At 34.7% G+C, this 19,430-nt stretch overlaps 3 protein-coding genes and 1 non-coding gene across 4 annotated transcripts; 1 reads left to right on the top strand and 3 right to left on the bottom strand.

Annotated features, from left to right (window-relative positions):
- Window positions 1-304: 304 nt before the first annotated feature.
- LOC130509379 (serine/threonine-protein kinase PBL27) lies at window positions 305-3,396 on the bottom strand. The gene is made up of 6 exons (XM_057005268.1): window positions 3,192-3,396; window positions 2,943-3,083; window positions 2,335-2,534; window positions 2,047-2,236; window positions 1,467-1,858; window positions 305-1,344 (listed from the first exon to the last, which is right to left on the bottom strand). Exons 2-6 carry the CDS (start codon window positions 3,073-3,075, stop codon window positions 697-699), a joined length of 1,563 nt encoding a protein of 520 aa, XP_056861248.1. The 5' UTR covers window positions 3,076-3,083; window positions 3,192-3,396; the 3' UTR covers window positions 305-696.
- A 7,331-nt stretch (window positions 3,397-10,727) lies between these two features.
- On the top strand, window positions 10,728-11,398 carry LOC108847305 (monothiol glutaredoxin-S2). The gene is given in 2 exon segments (XM_057004820.1): window positions 10,728-10,945; window positions 10,947-11,398. Coding segments are annotated over 2 exon segments (309 nt in total). The 5' UTR covers window positions 10,728-10,879; the 3' UTR covers window positions 11,190-11,398.
- A 3,749-nt stretch (window positions 11,399-15,147) lies between these two features.
- On the bottom strand, window positions 15,148-18,196 carry LOC108847304 (probable serine/threonine-protein phosphatase 2A regulatory subunit B'' subunit TON2). The gene is given in 13 exon segments (XM_018620511.2): window positions 15,148-15,605; window positions 15,872-16,064; window positions 16,150-16,251; window positions 16,347-16,422; window positions 16,546-16,610; window positions 16,691-16,823; window positions 16,916-16,987; window positions 17,085-17,173; window positions 17,176-17,242; window positions 17,326-17,424; window positions 17,504-17,566; window positions 17,660-17,751; window positions 17,900-18,196. Coding segments are annotated over 13 exon segments (1,440 nt in total). The 5' UTR covers window positions 18,042-18,196; the 3' UTR covers window positions 15,148-15,358.
- LOC130510299 (small nucleolar RNA snoR104) lies at window positions 15,666-15,784 on the bottom strand. The gene has a single exon (XR_008943976.1). It is a non-coding gene; the product is annotated as a small nucleolar RNA snoR104 (small nucleolar RNA).
- Window positions 18,197-19,430: the final 1,234 nt, after the last annotated feature.

Raw genomic sequence — 19,430 nt, 5'->3', positions numbered from 1 at the left:
CCTTTTTATCCTTTTGAATACGTTAGAGATCATCTTTGAGAACACTTCTATGGATGAAGCTTCTACTTTTAGATTACAACTAATTAACAAACGCATGGTGATGATGTTGTAGCACTAAATGCGTTTTTCATAGTCCGACCGGATCAGCCGAGTTTATCAAAAAAAAAACTATATTACTTTGCCGAGGGAAGATGTGGACAGAATAGTGAAGTCTCCTTTTCTGGTCGGATCTGAACAGAGTACATAACCGTAGGTGGTCTCATCTCGAGTTCCCCACTAAGAGTGACAAAGAAAAGAAGCCGACTTAACTGGTAAGACTGACTGGTCTCTTTTTCTTTTTTCTCTCTCTTTCCATAGACTCAAATCCATACACATGCATGATACATTAAAAACAGTAGAAACATTAAAATCTACTCAAGACTCTCCCTTCCCTATTACATAATATACAACCCCATTTAACAGAATACAAAAACATGACTTGGAAAAAACATATTCTTCCCCTCCTAATCTCCCTCTACTCACCATTCTTCTAGTTCTTGAGCTTCAACCATGATACACTCTCTTCTCTGACTCAGACATCAAATCCGACAACTGACCCGACCAGACCCGACAAATGTTCCCATATGACCCCTCTTGCCATAAAGACAAAACGTATCTCATGTTCAGACATACAAAGCTTTTCAAATCTTTCCCTTCTCAGTCATTAGAACTATCAAAGCTGCCCGGTCCATTGGTACCTCTCTTCCTCTCCCTCCAATTCTCTCCCCACACCTTTGCCTCCGCCACAGCTCTCTCTCTATCTAAATCCCTGTTCCTCGGAGTCCCTCTCGTTCCCCTCCCAACGCTCGCTGGACTCCCTCTCTGTGACTCTGTCCCTTCCACATCGCTCAACCCCCACTTCCTCCCTGACCCTCCTCCAGCCTCGCTCCCTGCCTCTGATCCAGCGTTCACTACTTCCCTCGCCATATCCCTTCTCCTGTAATCAGGAGAGTTCTTGTGAGCCGCCGGTGACCCTAGCCGGCTACGAGTCTCTGCAGGACTATCCAAACTACTCCCATCTCCTAAACTCCTCCGTTCATCCCTCGTCCTGATGAACGGCGGCCCGCCACCACCACTGCTTCTACTGTTTTGGCCGCTCGGCGCGTTAGGGTCAAACGTTTGAGAAGCTAAGTAAGTTAGAGCTGTCACCACGTCCCCTATCAACGGTCTTGTCGCTGCTTGCTCCTGTAAACACATTGCTGCAACCGCAAGCGCTTGATACAAACCACGCATTGGATAACGCCCTTGCAGCGATGGATCAACCATCTTCGGAAACTTCCTACGATCTTTGAACAACGGCCTAGCCTGTGTAACCACAACGACCCAAAACATAGTTATAACATCAGACTACAAAAAGGTTCAGACTTTAGGTAAAGGTTGAGACTTTATGTTTTTGTTACATGCAAAGTTGAGATTTTTTAACGTACCCATGCGACTAGGTTGTGCTCTCCGGGTGCTCGAGCGTTATCTATGGCCTTTCGGCCAGTGATAAGCTCTAGAAACACAACTCCAAAGCTGTAAACATCTGATTTAAGTGTGAGCTGCCCTGTCATGGCGTATTCTGGTGCACAGTAGCCGTATGTGCCCATAACACGGGTTGAGACGTGTGTTTTGTCCCCCACAGGACCTAACTTAGCTAAACCGAAATCTGATAGCTTTGGGTGATAGCCATCTCCGAGAAGAATATTGGACGATTTCAAGTCTCTGTAGATCACAGGCGGGTTCGCCTTATCATGCAAATACTCGAGTCCTTTAGCTGCTCCTGCCGCTATTGTCATCCTTGTGTTCCAGTCTAGAGGCTCTTTATCCGGTGGAAGATCTGTACAAACAAAAACAAAAAACTCTTTATCTGCTAGCTAATGATTTGATACTTACTATAAATACATCAAACACAAGCTAAAAACTTTCCAAATATAGCAAATACAATAAGACTAGACAATGCCTAGTTTCTATATATGGTAGGTTCGAGTTCTCACTAGTAGTTCCAAATGTAGTAGATATGATTACCGTGTAGATGATCCTCCAAGGAGCCTAGTGCCATATACTCGTAGACAAGAAGACGCTGGTCACCATCAGCGCAATAACCAATCAAATTCACAAGATTGGTATGATGCAGAAGGCTCAGCATCAGAACCTCTACAAGAAACTCTCTGTTCCCTTGCAGACCGTTTCGATCTAGCTGTTTAACAGCTACTATCTGTAAGAAAAACAAGACGGGTGAGTTTCATTTTTGAGAAAATTAAACAAAAGGATATGATTCTGTTGAGATTGGTTTTCAAGAACTTCTTTTTCAACCTGTCCTGTGCTCTCTAGACGGCCCTTGTAAACACGTCCGAAACCTCCTTCTCCAAGAAGACATTCCGGTCTGAAGTTTTTAGTGGCGGCGGCTAACTCTCGGAAAGTAAATGTTTGTGCGGCGATATGAGCGGTTGGCCCTTCTTTTGGAGCGGTTAGCTCCTTCTTGTGTTCAGAACCTCCTCGAGACTTTGATTTGTCTACAAAGAAAAAAAAAAGGAAAAGATTAGTACTTTCAGTTACACAAAGCAATGCACAGGAAGCAGCTGATAAAGTAACTAACTAGTAGTAGTAGTAGTAGTAGACCGAACATTGAACTAGTGATGTCTAGAATTATAGAAACAGCCTATGAAGTTAAGTAGATAACTAAGTAGGAACTGTAAATACCCTTCATAAACTATAATCAAAACTCACACAAAACACATCAGATCTAATGAACTAGAGTCCTACAAGCTCAGAAAGCAAATGAGTTAAGATCATAAATATAAAACATTTATTTCTATAAATCATATCACCAAAAGGAACAAACTTTATGAGAAACCCATAAACTTAAAATCGATCTAAGAGACCAAAAAAAACTCAACAGATCACCAAAAGGTTTAATATACCTAAGCTGACATGGTGAGAGTGGTGAGTAACAGAACCGTCTTTAACTGAAACGTCTTTCTTCAACGAATCTTTAGAATCAGCAGCGTCTTTAGCAGCAGAAGATCCAAAGCAAGGCAAACAACACCCACTCATCTCCGAAGCTTAATTCAGACAAACAAAGTAAACCTTTTTCAGACGGAATCAATAAACTGGAGATTATCCAAACATAATCAGCTCTCAACACATCTCGAGATTATTTATTTTTTTACTGTGAAACCAAACAGGAAAACAGAGTACTAAAGACGGAAAGGCTCAGCCTTTTCCCAATGCATCTCTCTCTCTTTCTTTCACGAGATCTTTGGAGGGAGATCGAGACCAGCGGCAGATCAACAAATCGAGGAAACCTTTTTTTTTGGATGTGGGGGTGTTACGCGAGAAGAGAAAGGAAGGTGAAGGGAAAAAAATAGAAAGAAAAAAAAAAGATTATGAAATTTTATTACAAATGGTTTGATATGTAATAAAATCATCAAAGTGATAATTTCTTTTTTTTTTCGTTTTATAAAAAGATGTAATGTCTTTAATGAAAAGTTAAAGACGGGATTAAGGGAATAATTTTTTGTTTAAATGCGAGGCTAGTGCTAAATTATATTATCTTTTGAAAAATATTTTTTTTTTAATAAAAATCTTAAAAAATATCACATACACTAAGGTGATAAACATACTGGACTATACAAGTTTAGCTATAGCCAGATATGGTATTAATTATGCAAAGTGATGAAATGTGTTATGAAAAAATAAGCATATCATACATGTGTGGTTATGCAGTTTGAGGCTAAATACATTTTTAGGCTAATTACAATTTAAGCCTTTTTTTTTTTTTTTTTTTTTTTGATCAACAATTACAATTTAAGCCTAAATTAACGTCTTCAGAAGAGAAATAAAAATCATTACGGTCGGAAAGAAGGCCCCACATAGAGGATATGCTTATGCGCTCATCTCATGCCTTGTGAATTGTGAAATAAACAATACCCACCATTTCTTTTATTTTCTCCTTCAAAATCAATAAGAAATGTATATAACTATTTTGCGAATAGCACTAACACTTATATGTATAACATAATTAATTATCTGTAATTATTTTCCAAATATCATTAGTAAAATTATACATACAATTCATTCACTATTATTCATTTCTTTTTTTTCCACTAATACTCCATTTAACATTAGAGTTTAGTGTAAATCAACTTATTAGCCTGCAAACTAAATCCCCTACATGGCTATATTGACATAAAAAGAAACTAAAAGTTATAAAAGGAAATCTTGTCATCTTTGAAATAAGGCATTTGGTCAAATTATAACGTCTAGCAACTTTAAAAATAATTATGTCCTCTATTAGTTTTATTGAAATTACAAAGTGGGTTTTCTAGAAAAGGAAAAGTTCCAATTTTAAATGCTGGCTTAAAAGGAACATCAACCAAGCTGACTCGCAGAGTCGCAATCAGAAAAAAAGTTTGGCTACATTTATTCCTCCAGCTTATTTGTTAACCGTTTCATAAGACTTATATCAATTAATATTAAATTAGTTTAATTTAGAACTTAACGTCCAATGTATATTAGTGGTAGTTGCTCAAATCCAACAAATCAGTCTGAAGTAAAAACACATCGAGTCATCAACATAAATTTTAAACTAACAAATTTGTCACATTAGAAGACCGTTTCTTATCCTACACTGATTTATAATAATAAACTATTGTTAACTAGAAAATGTCAGTTTTCCTATCTATATATTCTGAAGATCATGATTTTATAACACATGTACTGGAAGTTAAAAAAACGTCAAATTATCTCTCTTCGAACACAGTATATTAAAATTGAACTTCTATTTCCAAATTATAAAGTAATTTAATTTAATATTTGGTTAGAACGACGCGTGGCAGTTTAACAGCTAGGAGGAGTTTCATAACAGACAATGCACATGAGCGTTGTGGATAATTGCCTCCGTTGTCGGGAAAACACAATGGACTTGTTGCTACGTGATCAAAGAGGACGGCTCCTTTCTAAGCTGACCACCGTCGATCCTCTCATCATAGGACACGTGTCATTAGCATGTGTAGTCAATGATTGTTGACCAGACTCCTTAACGTGTGCTTAAATTTTACAGAGACATTAGCACTTCCTAAGTTTCAATTGTATTTACAACGGATTCGGTGGTTGGACCTGTAAGTTCTTTTTGCTTAATTTACTTATACTATTTTTAGTTTTATGGAAATGATGTATATATTTATAATATGTTTTGATAAGCGCAAAAAAAGAAAACCAATTAAATCAGAAAACAATGATCATTTATCTCCTGTAGGGCATGGACAGACAAAAATTGAAGTTCAAAGATTTTCACTGATATAATTAGTATTTAAAAGAAAACTGGACCAAATTAATTCAAGGGTAAAGTTACGTTACACGTAATCAAGAGTATTAGTGTGGACTAATGGTCCACTTAATTTAATGATTCCCTTGTTCATAAATCATGACAATGCAATGTCAAACCACTCACACACGTATATATATACACACACAAATAAGAAGGATAACAATTACATCTTTGATAATGATCTAATATATGGTATTGATAGTCGAGGTAAAATAATCTACACTACACCTTGGCCAATATTAACAATTCTGTTTCATGGGTATTAGTTTAGTTAAGCCCGTTTATCCAAAATAAATTTAAGAGACAAATATAGAAGTATATGTCATATTGGTGGGAGTGAGTTTTGGGCTTTTTAAAAACAGTTTAGAGTTAACTAACCTACGAACATGTTTTTTTATAAACCTACGAACATGTTGATGCTAATGCTTTTGTCAATATGGCCATGTTTGGGAGGCCCTTTGTGCCTCAACTCTTAGAAAATACCTTGGAGATACAATTGGCGGATAGTCCCTCTTAGACATGCGGAAGAAATATGTACACTCATTTTTGTTCGGATTCCCGGGAGCTCCATCCTAGTTCTCAATTTTTATCGATCAATCACTTTGAACATGCATCGAACGTTAACTGCAATCATGTTAACTAACACATCATCTTTTGATAGCTTTACGACACACTGAATAGGGTACTCGGATGCGCCAGAGCAAGTATCACATCCCATTATTCCTCCAAAAACATATTGTAGTAGAATAGTAGTTGCTTACTGCCGACCTTATCCCCTGTAAACTATAAGAAGCTTATTCTGTTGCCTCCTGATGGACAAAATGCAGTGAATGGAACTTGAAGGCTAAAGAGTAGCAATATATATATATATATATGATGAGGTAAAAGTAGGTAAAACGTTGTTTGTGCATCAATGAAATCTGTGAACTTTGCATAAACAGAAAAAAAACTTGTGAAGTTCAGTGCGAATATTACGTTGCAATGTTATTTATTCAACATAATTGTATTGCTATACTTAATAACAGAATGGCCGCATCTGCATAACTCGTATAAAGGGTTATCTATATTTTCTTTAGCTAAATCTCTGGAAATCAAGTGGATAAGAGTAAGAGTAAGACCATACAACGATAAATAAGTAAATCAATAAATAAATAGACCTATGTAGTATATATAACATAATAAATATTCATGTTGCCTTTTGGGATTACTATATAGCCAACAACATGGTTTTTTTTTCTTTTTCTTCAAAAAAAAAAATGATTTTTTTTCTAATCTATATTTTCGATGCAAACGAATCTACATGTTTATATATTTTAAGGTGAACTTGTTAATTTGACGCCACAAAAGGAGAATTCCTTTTTTCGAAAATGGATATTATATTTTTTTGAAAATTTGGAATTTGGTGCAAGATTTTTTCTTTTGTAGAACATAATTCGGAATCCTTTTTGAGAGAACACGCGTTTTGTTGTCGCTGGTTTGATCATTTTTCGAGCTGACGCCAAACTCATCTTTTCAATCTGATTGCTCCACGTAACAATATCAATAGATAAATAGAGCGAAACCCGAATATATGTAAATATAATTTATTGGTCCAGTTAACTTATTCTGGCATCTACGATCTACTTTTTATAATTGGATACATGTTTCTAAAAAAAAAAAGAATCGATAAATGTATGCAAATTGAGTTTTTTTTTGTGTGAAAGGCAAATTGAGTTGCAACCACGCAACGTACGGACGATTGTACATGCCATGGTAATATGTGATGCCACGATCCGTCCTCGCCATCTTATTTTTACCATCGTCATTGGTTATTTGGTTCTACCTTTTTAAAGAACATTATATATCAACTTAATTTACTATATATACGCCCGCAAAGTGTTGGGCTAGTGGTAGGACGTCTCTTGGCTAAGGGTGCAACTCCCACGTCATGGGTTCAATTCTCCTTCCTTACTGTTAACAACACTTTGTTTGGGAAATCTGTCAATTGGGCTTTGCCCCAATTGGTTTACCTGGTAGCCAGAAATGCAGGCGGCCTGTTTATCCCTGGCATTAGTCGGAAGACATTCTAAACTCGGGACAGGCAGTGTGGTGACCCAATTTGGATCTCATGATCTCATAGATCTCATGGTCCGTTCGACCCGAGTACGCTCGGATCTCATGGTGTCCGTTGAACCGTTGAACCGTTGAATCGCGGGAGTTAGTCCACAATGTAGCACTTCGGTGCGTTCCTACCGGACCGACCGGATCAGCCGATAGGGTTTATTAAAAAAAAAAAATTACTATATATATATATATATATATATATATGGCATACATGTAAAAAAAGAGTATAATGGCACATATTCTATAAAAGATTGCTCATGAGTCATACTCCTCTTATCCTATAACGTACATTTTCATAAACATTTCATACACAGCAAAATGGAATACTACATTTAACACTTATCTAAAAGTAAAAAACTAATTAACCCCTTGTGTGCAACCGTGCGATTTTTGTCCCTCTAAATTAATTCATAAATTACTAGTTTATTTCTACAATTGAAAGTTTGAATTTCCTCAGAAATTTAGTATTGTATAATTCTTGAGATATTACTACAGTTTATAATACTTGAATCACATATCTACAGGCTTGCATATCTATCAAAATGTATTATCTAGACCGAGATTATTATAATCATTATGCATAAGATCCCGAGTATCAAAACAAACTATAGGTTTCAGCCTCAAACATTCTGGTATTCAAAAAAAGAAGTATCAAAACAAACGTTTCTTAAAAAATGATTCAGTTAGTACAGTAGTTAGGATTAAAGAAGTGTTCATATAATTCATCTTATATGGGGGATATGTTTGCAAACTATATATAAAAATATCAATTGTACAGGGGACTGTCACAAAACGAATAAAACATTGTAGAGATTCCACCATGCATGCATGAACCCAATTAAGTTGGCTATTGGTCTTCTAGCAGGCCAAACTTTGAGGTCCAAGAGTCGTACATTGCATCCATCATCGAATCTATTAAATTTTTGTATTCTTACATATACGTATATACAATATATATGTCAGCAAATGTAGAAAGGATAGCATCTGCAGTTGGAAAAGAAATGTTCGTTTTGTTTATTGGATAAATGTTCTTATACGTGCTTATAGCCATCAACACGTTGGAAAAAGATTCGATATAATTGTAAAATGTCAAAAGAGTCATAGGTTATGTGGTAATCTTAAAATCATGGGTGACAATAGCTAGGGTTACAAAAATCCAGATTTTGATTAATCATTTTGGAAATCTATATATATTAGTTTGATACGTGTTAATACAAACAGTCTTCCGGCTTACCTCATGACTAAGATCTCTCCCAATTAGGTTTGTCCCTCTTTGTACAAAAGTTTACGAGGTTCTTAGTTCTTACCGCCATACTAGTTCTCGATCACAAAACGGCGGTAAATGTTTTCTTCAAAAGAATAATTAACTATATAGTACTTACTAATCGGACCTGCTTGACTTTTTTCGAGTGGCACAAAATAGGTTAGAATCATGCTTGCATTTTTATAAACCCAGCTTTGCATTACCAGAAACCCTAGTCGAAACATATTAGGTATTTGGAAAATCACCACAGATCAGCTATGTCTTCTTTTGTAATAATGCTGTTGAGAGTCGAGACCACCAATATTTTTTAAGGCTTAATTATTAGCTGAATAATGTATTTACTCTCCGAATAATGTTTGGCATGTTGCTATAGAATGGACCGTCTAGGCCACGCGCATCTTATCCGACCATCATGGGACCAGATCACGACATGGTCTAGTGAGAAGATCTACATAACTAACTGATCTTGGTTTTATCGTTTCTGCTATGTTTCCCCCCATCTCAAAGATCATGGGCTATATCCATGTCTTTGAAGTTTATGTGCATTATCTATGCCAAAAACAAAACTGTATTAAAAACTTTAGGATGAATTTTCTAGATATAAACCAATATTAAACCATGATCGGTGTTCCAAACCGAATGATGGAAATCTATGAATCTGCATGTTGCATGGCAAAGAAGTTATGAAAACGGGGACCTCAAGAGCATATATACATACAAGTATTTGTTTTTACCTTTCATATGTATTCTACGTACATTCGTTGTCCTTAAGATATCTTTTGTCACAATGAAAGCTAATGAAGTGCTTAGCTCATATATAGAATCACTCTCTTTTAATTATAAAAAATAAGCTTTTTGCGAGTTACAAAATGTGGAAGTGGCGAGTCGAGAATAGAATCCTCATGTAGAAGAAGACGTGTCATAAGGAAAAAGAGACCCTATTTTGGATAACTAATTCTCCAACTCACAAGATGCCTCTTTGATAAGCTTTACATATTCCAATTTTGTTTTGAGAGAGGTAAACATATACAAGAAATATATATATGCATATTGAATAAGCAAGAAACCATGCTCTAGTACTTTTAAACCTGGAATGATTATGCTAGGAAAGATTTAGGAAGCATGCATGTTTTTGATTCATGGAAAATTTGTGATGATATTATAATTGCGCGTAATTAATTAGATTAACTTAATTTGAACCAAAAGTCTAAAATCACATCCATTAATATGCCGACGACAAGGTGGCATGAATGATGAATCAAAACTGAACATGAAATGATTAGCGGTACTCTAAAAAAAATTGAGCTGTGCAGTGCCTGACCATTTACCTGATGATATGCATGTTTTCTTCCTTTGTGTTCAAATCATGAAAACTATACCAATCAGTCGGTACTTATTAATGCACATGGTCCGTTGGCATTAACCTCTATCCAGGCACTTGGGCTATAAACCAGTTATACCTCAATGTAACCTAGGTTTCCAAAGGGTTTCATAAGATCCACACACAATATTAACAAATATAAAGTAACAACAAAATCCGTGAATATATTAGTCTGATTTCAATCAGCGAGATTCAGTAAATTAATCAAGCCATTTTTACCTTGTTGAGCCACAATGAGTTGTATATAAGCTATGAACAAGAACGAGATAAACGTATGCTTCTCTAATATTAATCAATTTAATGGCTTATGATTTTTTATATTAATCGAGATCAGCTATAGAACGCTCTATGGAATCGTACGAACTAAGGACACTATGACCTTTTAACCATGACTAAATACATACATATGCCTAATGGACAGCTTTTTAAATAAAAAATACACTTTCGAAATCATCAGATTCTCTCTTTACTTAACATTTGTGATCCAAAATAAAACTGACCTTGTGTCGCTGTCGGAAGTGATATCGTTAGAAACAAAATCTTAACATATTGTCCGATCTGATCCAATAATCATAGTCTTCTCTGCCCCTATATAAACAAGCTCTTCCAACCAATTTTATATCAACACATCATTCTCACAAAACCTTATTCTTCAAGTCCAATCAGGAGTTTTACTTTGTTTTCCCCTTAAATCTTTTCGATATTTTCTTTTGATTAATAAACTTGTTGAAAAACAACGTAAAGAAGAAATCTAAAGAGTTGGATACCATCGAATACAACAATGGAGATGATAACGAAGATGGTGTTGGAGAGACCAGTGGTGATATACAGCAAAAGCTCATGTTGTTATGTCTCACACGGTCAAGACTTTGCTCTGTGATTTTGGAGCGAACCCAGCGGTTTACGAGTTAGATGAGGTGTCTAGAGGGAGGGAGATTGAGCAGGCGCTGTTGCGGCTCGGGTGTAGCCCAGCGGTACCGGCTGTTTTTATTGGAGGAGAGTTGGTCGGTGGAGCCAATGAGGTCATGAGTCTACACCTTAACGGATCCTTAATCCCGATGCTTAAGCGGGCTGGTGCATTGTGGGTTTGACTTAGTATATCTAACTAGCAACTTAACACTGAGTTAAGTACGCAGAATAATGTTTTTAAATTTTAACACATGGATGATCTTTGACATGGTGATATGATGAGTCCACGTCAGATCAATAATCAGTGTGTTGTCTTCTTATTGTACTTCTGAGGTTACTTATACATTTTTAAAATGTGCAATCAATTATATGAACTTTTAAGAGAAAAATATATACGAATCTGAAGGAACTAATATAATTATAATAAACTGATTTGTCTTTACTCGTTTGTGATTATATTATCACTGTATGAATATTCATATTTAAATTCAGTAAAATGCACATTGTTAATAAAAAGAACAAGCTGAATGCAAGATGGGGCTGGAATTATATGGATTGTAAAGAAACTAAACTTTGTATAAGTAAAATATTTTTTTTATCAAAAATATCTGGTCAGAAATCCACAATTTAAATCAGAGCATAAAACAATGTTATTTAGTAAATATATTAATTAATAATAATTCACTAATTCTACAATGTTGATTAATATTGATGTACCATAATTATTACTATTATTTTATTTGTAACTATGTTTTTTTCTAAATTAACCAAAGAAAATATGCTTTTGAACTTTCATTACATCATATGAAAATTAAACTTTAAAAAAACTTAAATTAGTAACATAAGTCGCGGGAATTAGCGTTGTGAGATCCACAAAGGTGTCGCAACTTGAAAGCATTGAAAATCATGTGGCGAACTCAAATCACACTTCACAGAAACAGACAAAACATGTCCCGATAACTCAGTTACTTATGGAGGTTGAAGTGTTTCATCTGAATTCTGAAGTAAAGTTACAATCTCTAGAGAACAGAACAAAGGCCTCTGTCCAGAGACAAGATAAGAACCTTGAAAGAGTTGTATTTTGTAATGTCTAAGAGACGAATGAAAACCCTTCTCTATGTTTTAGTGGATTGATGTAAAAAAGAAATGTATAAAATCTCAATAATCAAATCAAATTTTCCAAGAAGTCAAGTGACACTATAAACAACCATTTAATTAATGTCAGTAACTAATAAGCTTCTTACACAAAGAAACACATCAGAGTCTAGACACAGAAAGTAACATTATCACTGAGACTCAATAATCAAATCAGATTCAACCAGAAGTTAAGTGACAATGTCAGCAGCCATTTTCTTCCAACTAATAAGCTTCTTATACAAAGATACAAAACTCATCAGAGTGGAGAATGGAGAATGGAGAGTGGAGAGTGGAGAGTAGATGAGACTTTTGAGCTGAGCTACCAACCTACGCAGTTACGCATATACCAGAAGTAAATTTTACAGGAGTCAGTTTATATATAAATATTGATACATAACAATACGCATACAAGACGAAAAAACATAAAAATATTTGTGCATAGATTTTAAATTTATACTTTTCATAAAATTATATAATTTTTAATACATTTTCAGAAAATAAATGTAGCTTTAAGTTTGGTAGAAAGCCACAAAAATCACTGAGATTGAATAAGGTATGGTTCTATTTGTTATCATTTATTCTCATATGCATTAATATTTTTATTTTCTATTTATAATGTATTTATTAAATTAAGACTTTTGTTGATCTATGTCTTTACAAGAATTTTATTTAATTTTAAGATCAAAGTAATATAGAAAGATGTCAATTCAATCCTAAGTGTTTCAAGCAATAGGAATACACGTCATCATCTTAATCTAAACTAGATTTTGACCCGCCCTTCAAAGGGCGGGTATATTTTTTGTTTTTATTTTTTTTAGAAATTTAATTTTATATTTGTGTTTTTATTCATATTTTTGTATACATTTTAAAAATTTATTAGTAAGAAGTTTTGATAATTGAATTGAATTTATGATTTACGTAACCATAGACTTTTATCAAGTATTTTGAAACTCGATTCGGACCCGCGGTTGAACCGGTAAACCCGGTGTTCCAGTTTGATTTTTCATCAAAATTATTATTTAATAATCCGATAAAACCATGAAAACCTGTTAAAACCTAGAATCCAGCTACCAGTTGAATCACAGGTAGAATCAAATATATAATTTTTATTTTTTAATTTTTAGTTATATTATTAGAATTTATTTTATTCTAATTAGGAAGTTAGATTTTTAGTTTTTATAATAAAAAAGATGATATAATTTATGGATTATGAATATATTAACAAAACTAATTGTTTTGATTTAGATTAGTGTATTTTTGTTATCGATGATCTATTACAATTTTATGATGGTCCACATTATATATATATATATTATATATATATATATATATGTGTGTGTGTGTGTGTGTGTTATATATATATATTATATATATATATATATATATATGTTGTAAAATATAACAAAAATCCACAAGAAATCTTGCATGCCTGATTGGTATGGAAAAATAATTTACATTATTTTATAGTAAATAAATTTAAGAAATATATTTCCATCAGGCTATATATATATTTTTGTTTAATAGAATATATATATTTCAAAATATTTAAAATTTATTACGATATATTTTTAAGTTTCAGACAAATGTAGCTATATTTAAATTACGAAAGAGATTTATTAATATACATTTATTTTAGCCTGTTGGAATATTGGTCCATTTTACACACTTTTTATTCGACATATAATCATGTATTGTGTATTGTTTCTTTTATTTTTGAGTGGCATTCTTGTAATTGTTTCCATATTTCCAGAGAATATTTAGATTTCTCTGCAACATTTCAATGCCACCGTATTTTCCTAACTGATCAATTTTTACGTTTTGCGTGTTTTAAAACATTGAGCGATAGAGAATCATTTTCAATATGAAATATTTGAATAACATTTCTTTACACATCAGTTTGATTAATTTAATGCTTAGACAAAAAAAAATTAAAACTGCCATAATATATAATGCAGTTGACAGTGCGAGAACTGATTATTTACATTGGCTTAGTGCATTGAGGCGTTGTTATTTTCACAGCATGTGACGTGTTAAAACCTGCTACAAACACTTTTTTTTTTGTTTTCCTAAATAATTTATTTAATGAATGGCACTATTGTAAATATATAGTCGTCTTCCTTATGACAGCTTTAGATTTCTGCAAAAACATTTTCATGGCCGTCATAGAAAAATTTATCATTATAGGCTGCAATATTGCGTTTTTCTTTCAGATCCTTCATCAATTTTGTAGATCTAGTATATAAATTATATTCCAAATATTCAAAACCCAGAAAAATGGATTATGTTTAGAAAACCAATTTATTAACCAAATTTGGTAAATTCGCAACTGTAACCTCCGCTGAGCAATCGATCACCACGTTCGCGTTTCGGAACCTACATATATGTATGTTTTTGTGATTAAACTTATACAATTTTTTGTTTGTATTATACTCACACAAATTGTTAGTCATATGAGTACTCTCTGAAATTATAGTTAGTTGACAGTTCCAAAGAGAAAGAAGTGAATTCTGAATTTAAATTGAATTAGTGGTTATAATATTTGTATAAAATACATAATTATCAGTTATTATTAATATTTAGAAGGTGCTTATATTTTAAATTGGACCTAACCCATATCAACTGGTCATGTTGAAGAATTAATAGAATAGATGTAATCAAAGAATTAAGTTTGTGATTCAAGAAACAAAAGCAAGAAAGAACAACAACTAAAACTTTCAATCATTAAGGGGAAATAAAGACTCATTGATTTTGGAAATTAATGTTAGGATGCTTATTATATTAGCTTTTAATGATGTTTGATTTAATCAAACCAATGAAAATTGATGCTTAATGGTTGATTGTAAATGAACATATAATCTTCATATCCTCTTGCTTATAATAAAACTTCCAAGGACTCTTTAGTCAGTGTCAAGAGAAATCAAGAAACATATTAATATTATTAAGTTTTAATTATGATTATTTACCGAAAATATTTATAAGAACACTAAAGACAAAAGGTTAATATAGTCAATGTGTGCATTAATGCATAGAGTTTTTTTTTTAAGAAATGTGAAATCGAACCTGGAAAGTGGTTAAATACATGATTAATAGGGAATGACTGAACTTGTATGTAGTTAAAAGAAGAAATTAAAATGCTGACTCCCTAACTTGGTTTAATAGATCCGCCCCTGAACACACGTGGCTTAATGTTTAGATACAACACTGGAAAATAACATCACTGAGACTCTTCCTCAGGTGGTTCTTCTTCTTCTTGGAGAAGGTTCTCACGGTTGTCATGAGCCCAGAAGCCACGAACATCTATCAGCATGCTCGCGACGGTTCCCCCTTGTTTACATCCCAACAGATCATCCAGCGTGATCTTCAATGGGTCAGACGGTTTCACCATGTCCCAGATCTCGTCCCGAACGTCCTCTATGCACAGCTCGTAGTTCCCTCCTTCTATCCATTTCTGGTGCACATCTCTGCAAGTTCAACAAATGAAATTGAGAGACTAATATACGGGGGTGTGTTTTGTAATGCGCTAGTATCTTTGCAGATACGAGACTCGCGGAACAAAGCTCAGCTACCGCAAGCAGGAAAAGCATAGTTTTATATAGGAAGATTGTATCAGATAACATCACACAACTCTTTGATGCTTCCCTTCTTTACTTCCATGTCTTTTTAAAAAGAAAATAACTAAAAAACAAATAGATTAAGTCACTTGATAGAGAGAGAGAGAGTTATCTACCTGAAAAGAGAGTGAATATCAGCAGTGGTGAGAAAGCCTCTCCCTTGGAGATCAAGACAGCGGAATAAGTATGTCAAGCCCTCTGGTGTGTCTTTGTTCTCCAACGCAAGAACGAAATCTAGGAAGCTGTCAAAGTCCATTTCCCTGGAATTGCGTGAGCCGCTTTTGCCACGGCGGACATGCTCATCAAACACTACAAAAAAAATAAGCAAGGGGGGTATGAAGAACCTGGTAGATACAAAAATACTTCTATGACCAAAAAAATATATGATTTTTACCTCTTTCGATGAAAATCTCAGTTAGGGTTCCATCCGCGTATTCTTTAAGTTCTTGTTTGCTCAGCGATCCGCTACAATCTTTATCAAGTGCAAGAAACATATCTACAGAAGGGAAGATAAAACTCTAGATCAACATGTAGACAAAAACGAGACTTGTTTCCAGATTATCTGCAGGTATTAGAATATAGCACACTCACCACATATACGTTGAGCTGAAGTCAAAGAGAACCAATTTTCAGCCTGCTCTGTGTCTGTGACTTCCTCCTCGCTTTCCTAAAACGTAGAGTACCCGGGGAACAATCAATAAGTGCAACCGAAGTAACAAATAGATTGTAAAAGTGGAAATCTATATACGATAACACAAATATCTTTCAATAATCCTTCATCTAATCTCACCTGATGCAATTCCATTAGTTCCTGCAGACAGTTGCTGAGCAGTATCTTCTTAATGCATGCTTTTCCTAAACGCAAAAGTAGATTCCATTCAACACGTTAAGCAAATTTCTCGTATGCTTCATAATTGTATGTATTTAGTGACTACCTCGCCTATGGGGATCACAGAAGAAGAAAAACTTTTGTGAAGCTATGCGGCAATACATGTTAGTAAAAGCATCCGGCATGTCCCTCAGTTGTGCCAAATTAGGTATTAGACCAGATATATAGGACTCCATTTCCTAAAATAACAGCAAGTAAGTAAGGAACCTGAGATTAGATTTAGCAAATTCTAAACTTACAGCTTTTAGAGACACTTGGGTGGGGTACTTACTTGAGATTGAAGGAAACCATCAGAATCTTCATCAAGCTCACTCATATCAATCCTAGCTTGTGTAAGCGACACCTGAACAGTGATCAACAAATGATCATCAAAACAAAGTATAAACTATGGCCGGATTAGAGTAAAGGACAAAGTGAAAAAAAAACATGAGGACACTCACCGTGCGCATCACATAAAGATAAAAGGGTAATATAGCAATCCTTCCAGCCTCATCCTTCTCAAACTTCATGAAATTGGATGGGCTGAAAACCGACGACATTTGGGGCCGATTTGTTCGGTACATACAGAGGCAATGTGACAGAAGTCTTCATAGTTCATCTATATAGCAAAAAGATTCAGCAAATATCAGATTCATAATTAACGTAGATAAAACATAGTTTCAGCTCTAGAGTATAACTTACCTTCTCTGCACCAGTGCCATCATCAATGACACAATTTTCTCTCAAACAATTCCACATAGCAGCCAAATCATCAGAATTTAACAAAAGATCCGATTGTTTCTGTGGAAACAAAGCAAAAAAAAAAAACATTAAAACATCTTTCTAAAGAACAATACGAAGCAATGAAGAAGCTATTAACCTTCAAGAAGCGGTATTTAGCAAGCCTCTGGACTCTTTGGCTAATAGAACCTTCTTCTGGTTTCTGAACAAAAGAGTAACGATTCAATTTTAAACATGTTTTAGTGCCGTGAAATGCAAAGACAAAACATCTTATTAGAGTTAAAAGAGACATTGCCTTCTTGTAGAAGCTCGGTATAGTGCCTGCTTCCTGACTTTTCTGCTGCTTGTCTTTGAATATCTCCAGCAAGATTCTCTTCGTCTCAAGCTCTGCAACGCAATAATAAACAACAACCCTTTTATCAATTATACCAAAGTCACAAACTTTACTCATTTTCATCACACAACGAGCACGAAAACGCGATTAAAAAAATAAAAAATCAAACTTTATATGAAAGGGAGCAACTTTAGGACATACCCATCAGAGCTTCGGATCCTAACCCGGCGCCGGAGCCAATGTACCGACGTAGATTTCTAACCCAGAGCATCGAGGAAGCCGGAGGGATCCTCCTCTGATTCGATGTGTCGTGGCTCTCGCCATCGCTAGATCCGCTGTACATTTTCGTCACAGACCTCAGAAGATAGATGGAGCAGAGAGAGAGAGAGAGAGAGAGAGGTGAAGAAAAAAGAATTGCAGAAAGCCCTAGTTAGCCTTCTCTTTCCCTCTTTCGAGCTCTCTCGAGATCCAAGCTTCGAAGGTATCCAAAGTTTCTCACTTTTTTCAAAATTAGTCCCTCGATTTCATAGTTCTTTTGATTATTACGTCGTTGCTTTATAAAATCATGATTTAGTACAAGAAGATGGATGCTCTCACACGTGTGGGCTTGTAAGCTGGGCTTCAACGATTTGTCCAGATGACTAGTAAGTAGGCATTGAGTTACGAGGTACAACCAAGATTATTGCAATTTTGACTAATCAAAGTCATGAATAGATGGAGATGGTGTGTTTAGCTAGATACTCCAAATCGTTCTCACCAGATGTGGATGTTTTTGTAGTACTGGGACCTTTTAGCTAAGAGGACAGAACTACTGGTTTAATACATTACCTTCTTTCTGAAAATTATCAAACTGTTATATGTTATTGAAAATGAAAAACAATTCCATTTTTCTTGTGCTTTTAGATCTATTATACTACACCACATTGACCGGCTGCAAATGAGCTGTTATAGGCAAATTATTTGATTAGTTTGCAATTATCATTGCTTTCTTAGTTGTTAGGTAATATCTTCTGATTACAATGAGGCATAATAACTTGATAATATTTTTTTCTGGTGTAGACTTGATAATATCTGGGTCACAAATAGAGAACATTCATCTGAAATACGCAAACTGCTCGACTGTGTGTTTTTCATAGTGTTCTAAAAATCCTTAGGTGGTGGTGGTTAGGATTTTGGATTGAAAAATTTGTTTCGCTTATATCCGATTGCTGATCAGGCTCGGTCTAGAAACATGTTTCGCTTATATCCGATTGCTGATCAGACGTACAACGGTACAAATACCCGTATTCAAATTCAGCTAAAGATACCGGATCGGTTTTCCCGGTCTATTTAAGAGAAGAAACTGGAGTTGCTTATCAGCCGTCCAATCCATACAAGAGATATCTTCCTTTTGACCACATCAAATCAGACAATCACTTCTCTCTCTCTCTCACAGTCCAAGTGGACTGCATCGCTCAAATTACGACACGTAAGCTGAGTATTAGATGTTGAAGAAAATAAAAAGAAGCTGAGTGTTAGATTAGTTAGTAGGTCCCACGCTTACTTTGTTTCCTCAATGTCGCGAGCGGCCACAGTATCTTATGTGTCATGGACTGTGTCCCACATAGTATGCGAGTACTAGGTTCAGTGGGACTTCTTTTAGCTAACGTGTCTAGTGTCTACTCATCATTGGTCTCCTAGTATCCAATTCTGTTTGGTTTTTAGAGTTGTCCTGTTTAATTTCTTGTGTTTT

Source organism: Raphanus sativus, chromosome 3 (genome assembly GCF_000801105.2).
Source record: "Raphanus sativus cultivar WK10039 chromosome 3, ASM80110v3, whole genome shotgun sequence".
NCBI lineage: Eukaryota > Viridiplantae > Streptophyta > Magnoliopsida > Brassicales > Brassicaceae > Raphanus > Raphanus sativus.
The sequence above is the reverse complement of the archived record's forward strand: the minus strand, read 5'-3'. Positions and strand labels throughout refer to the sequence as shown.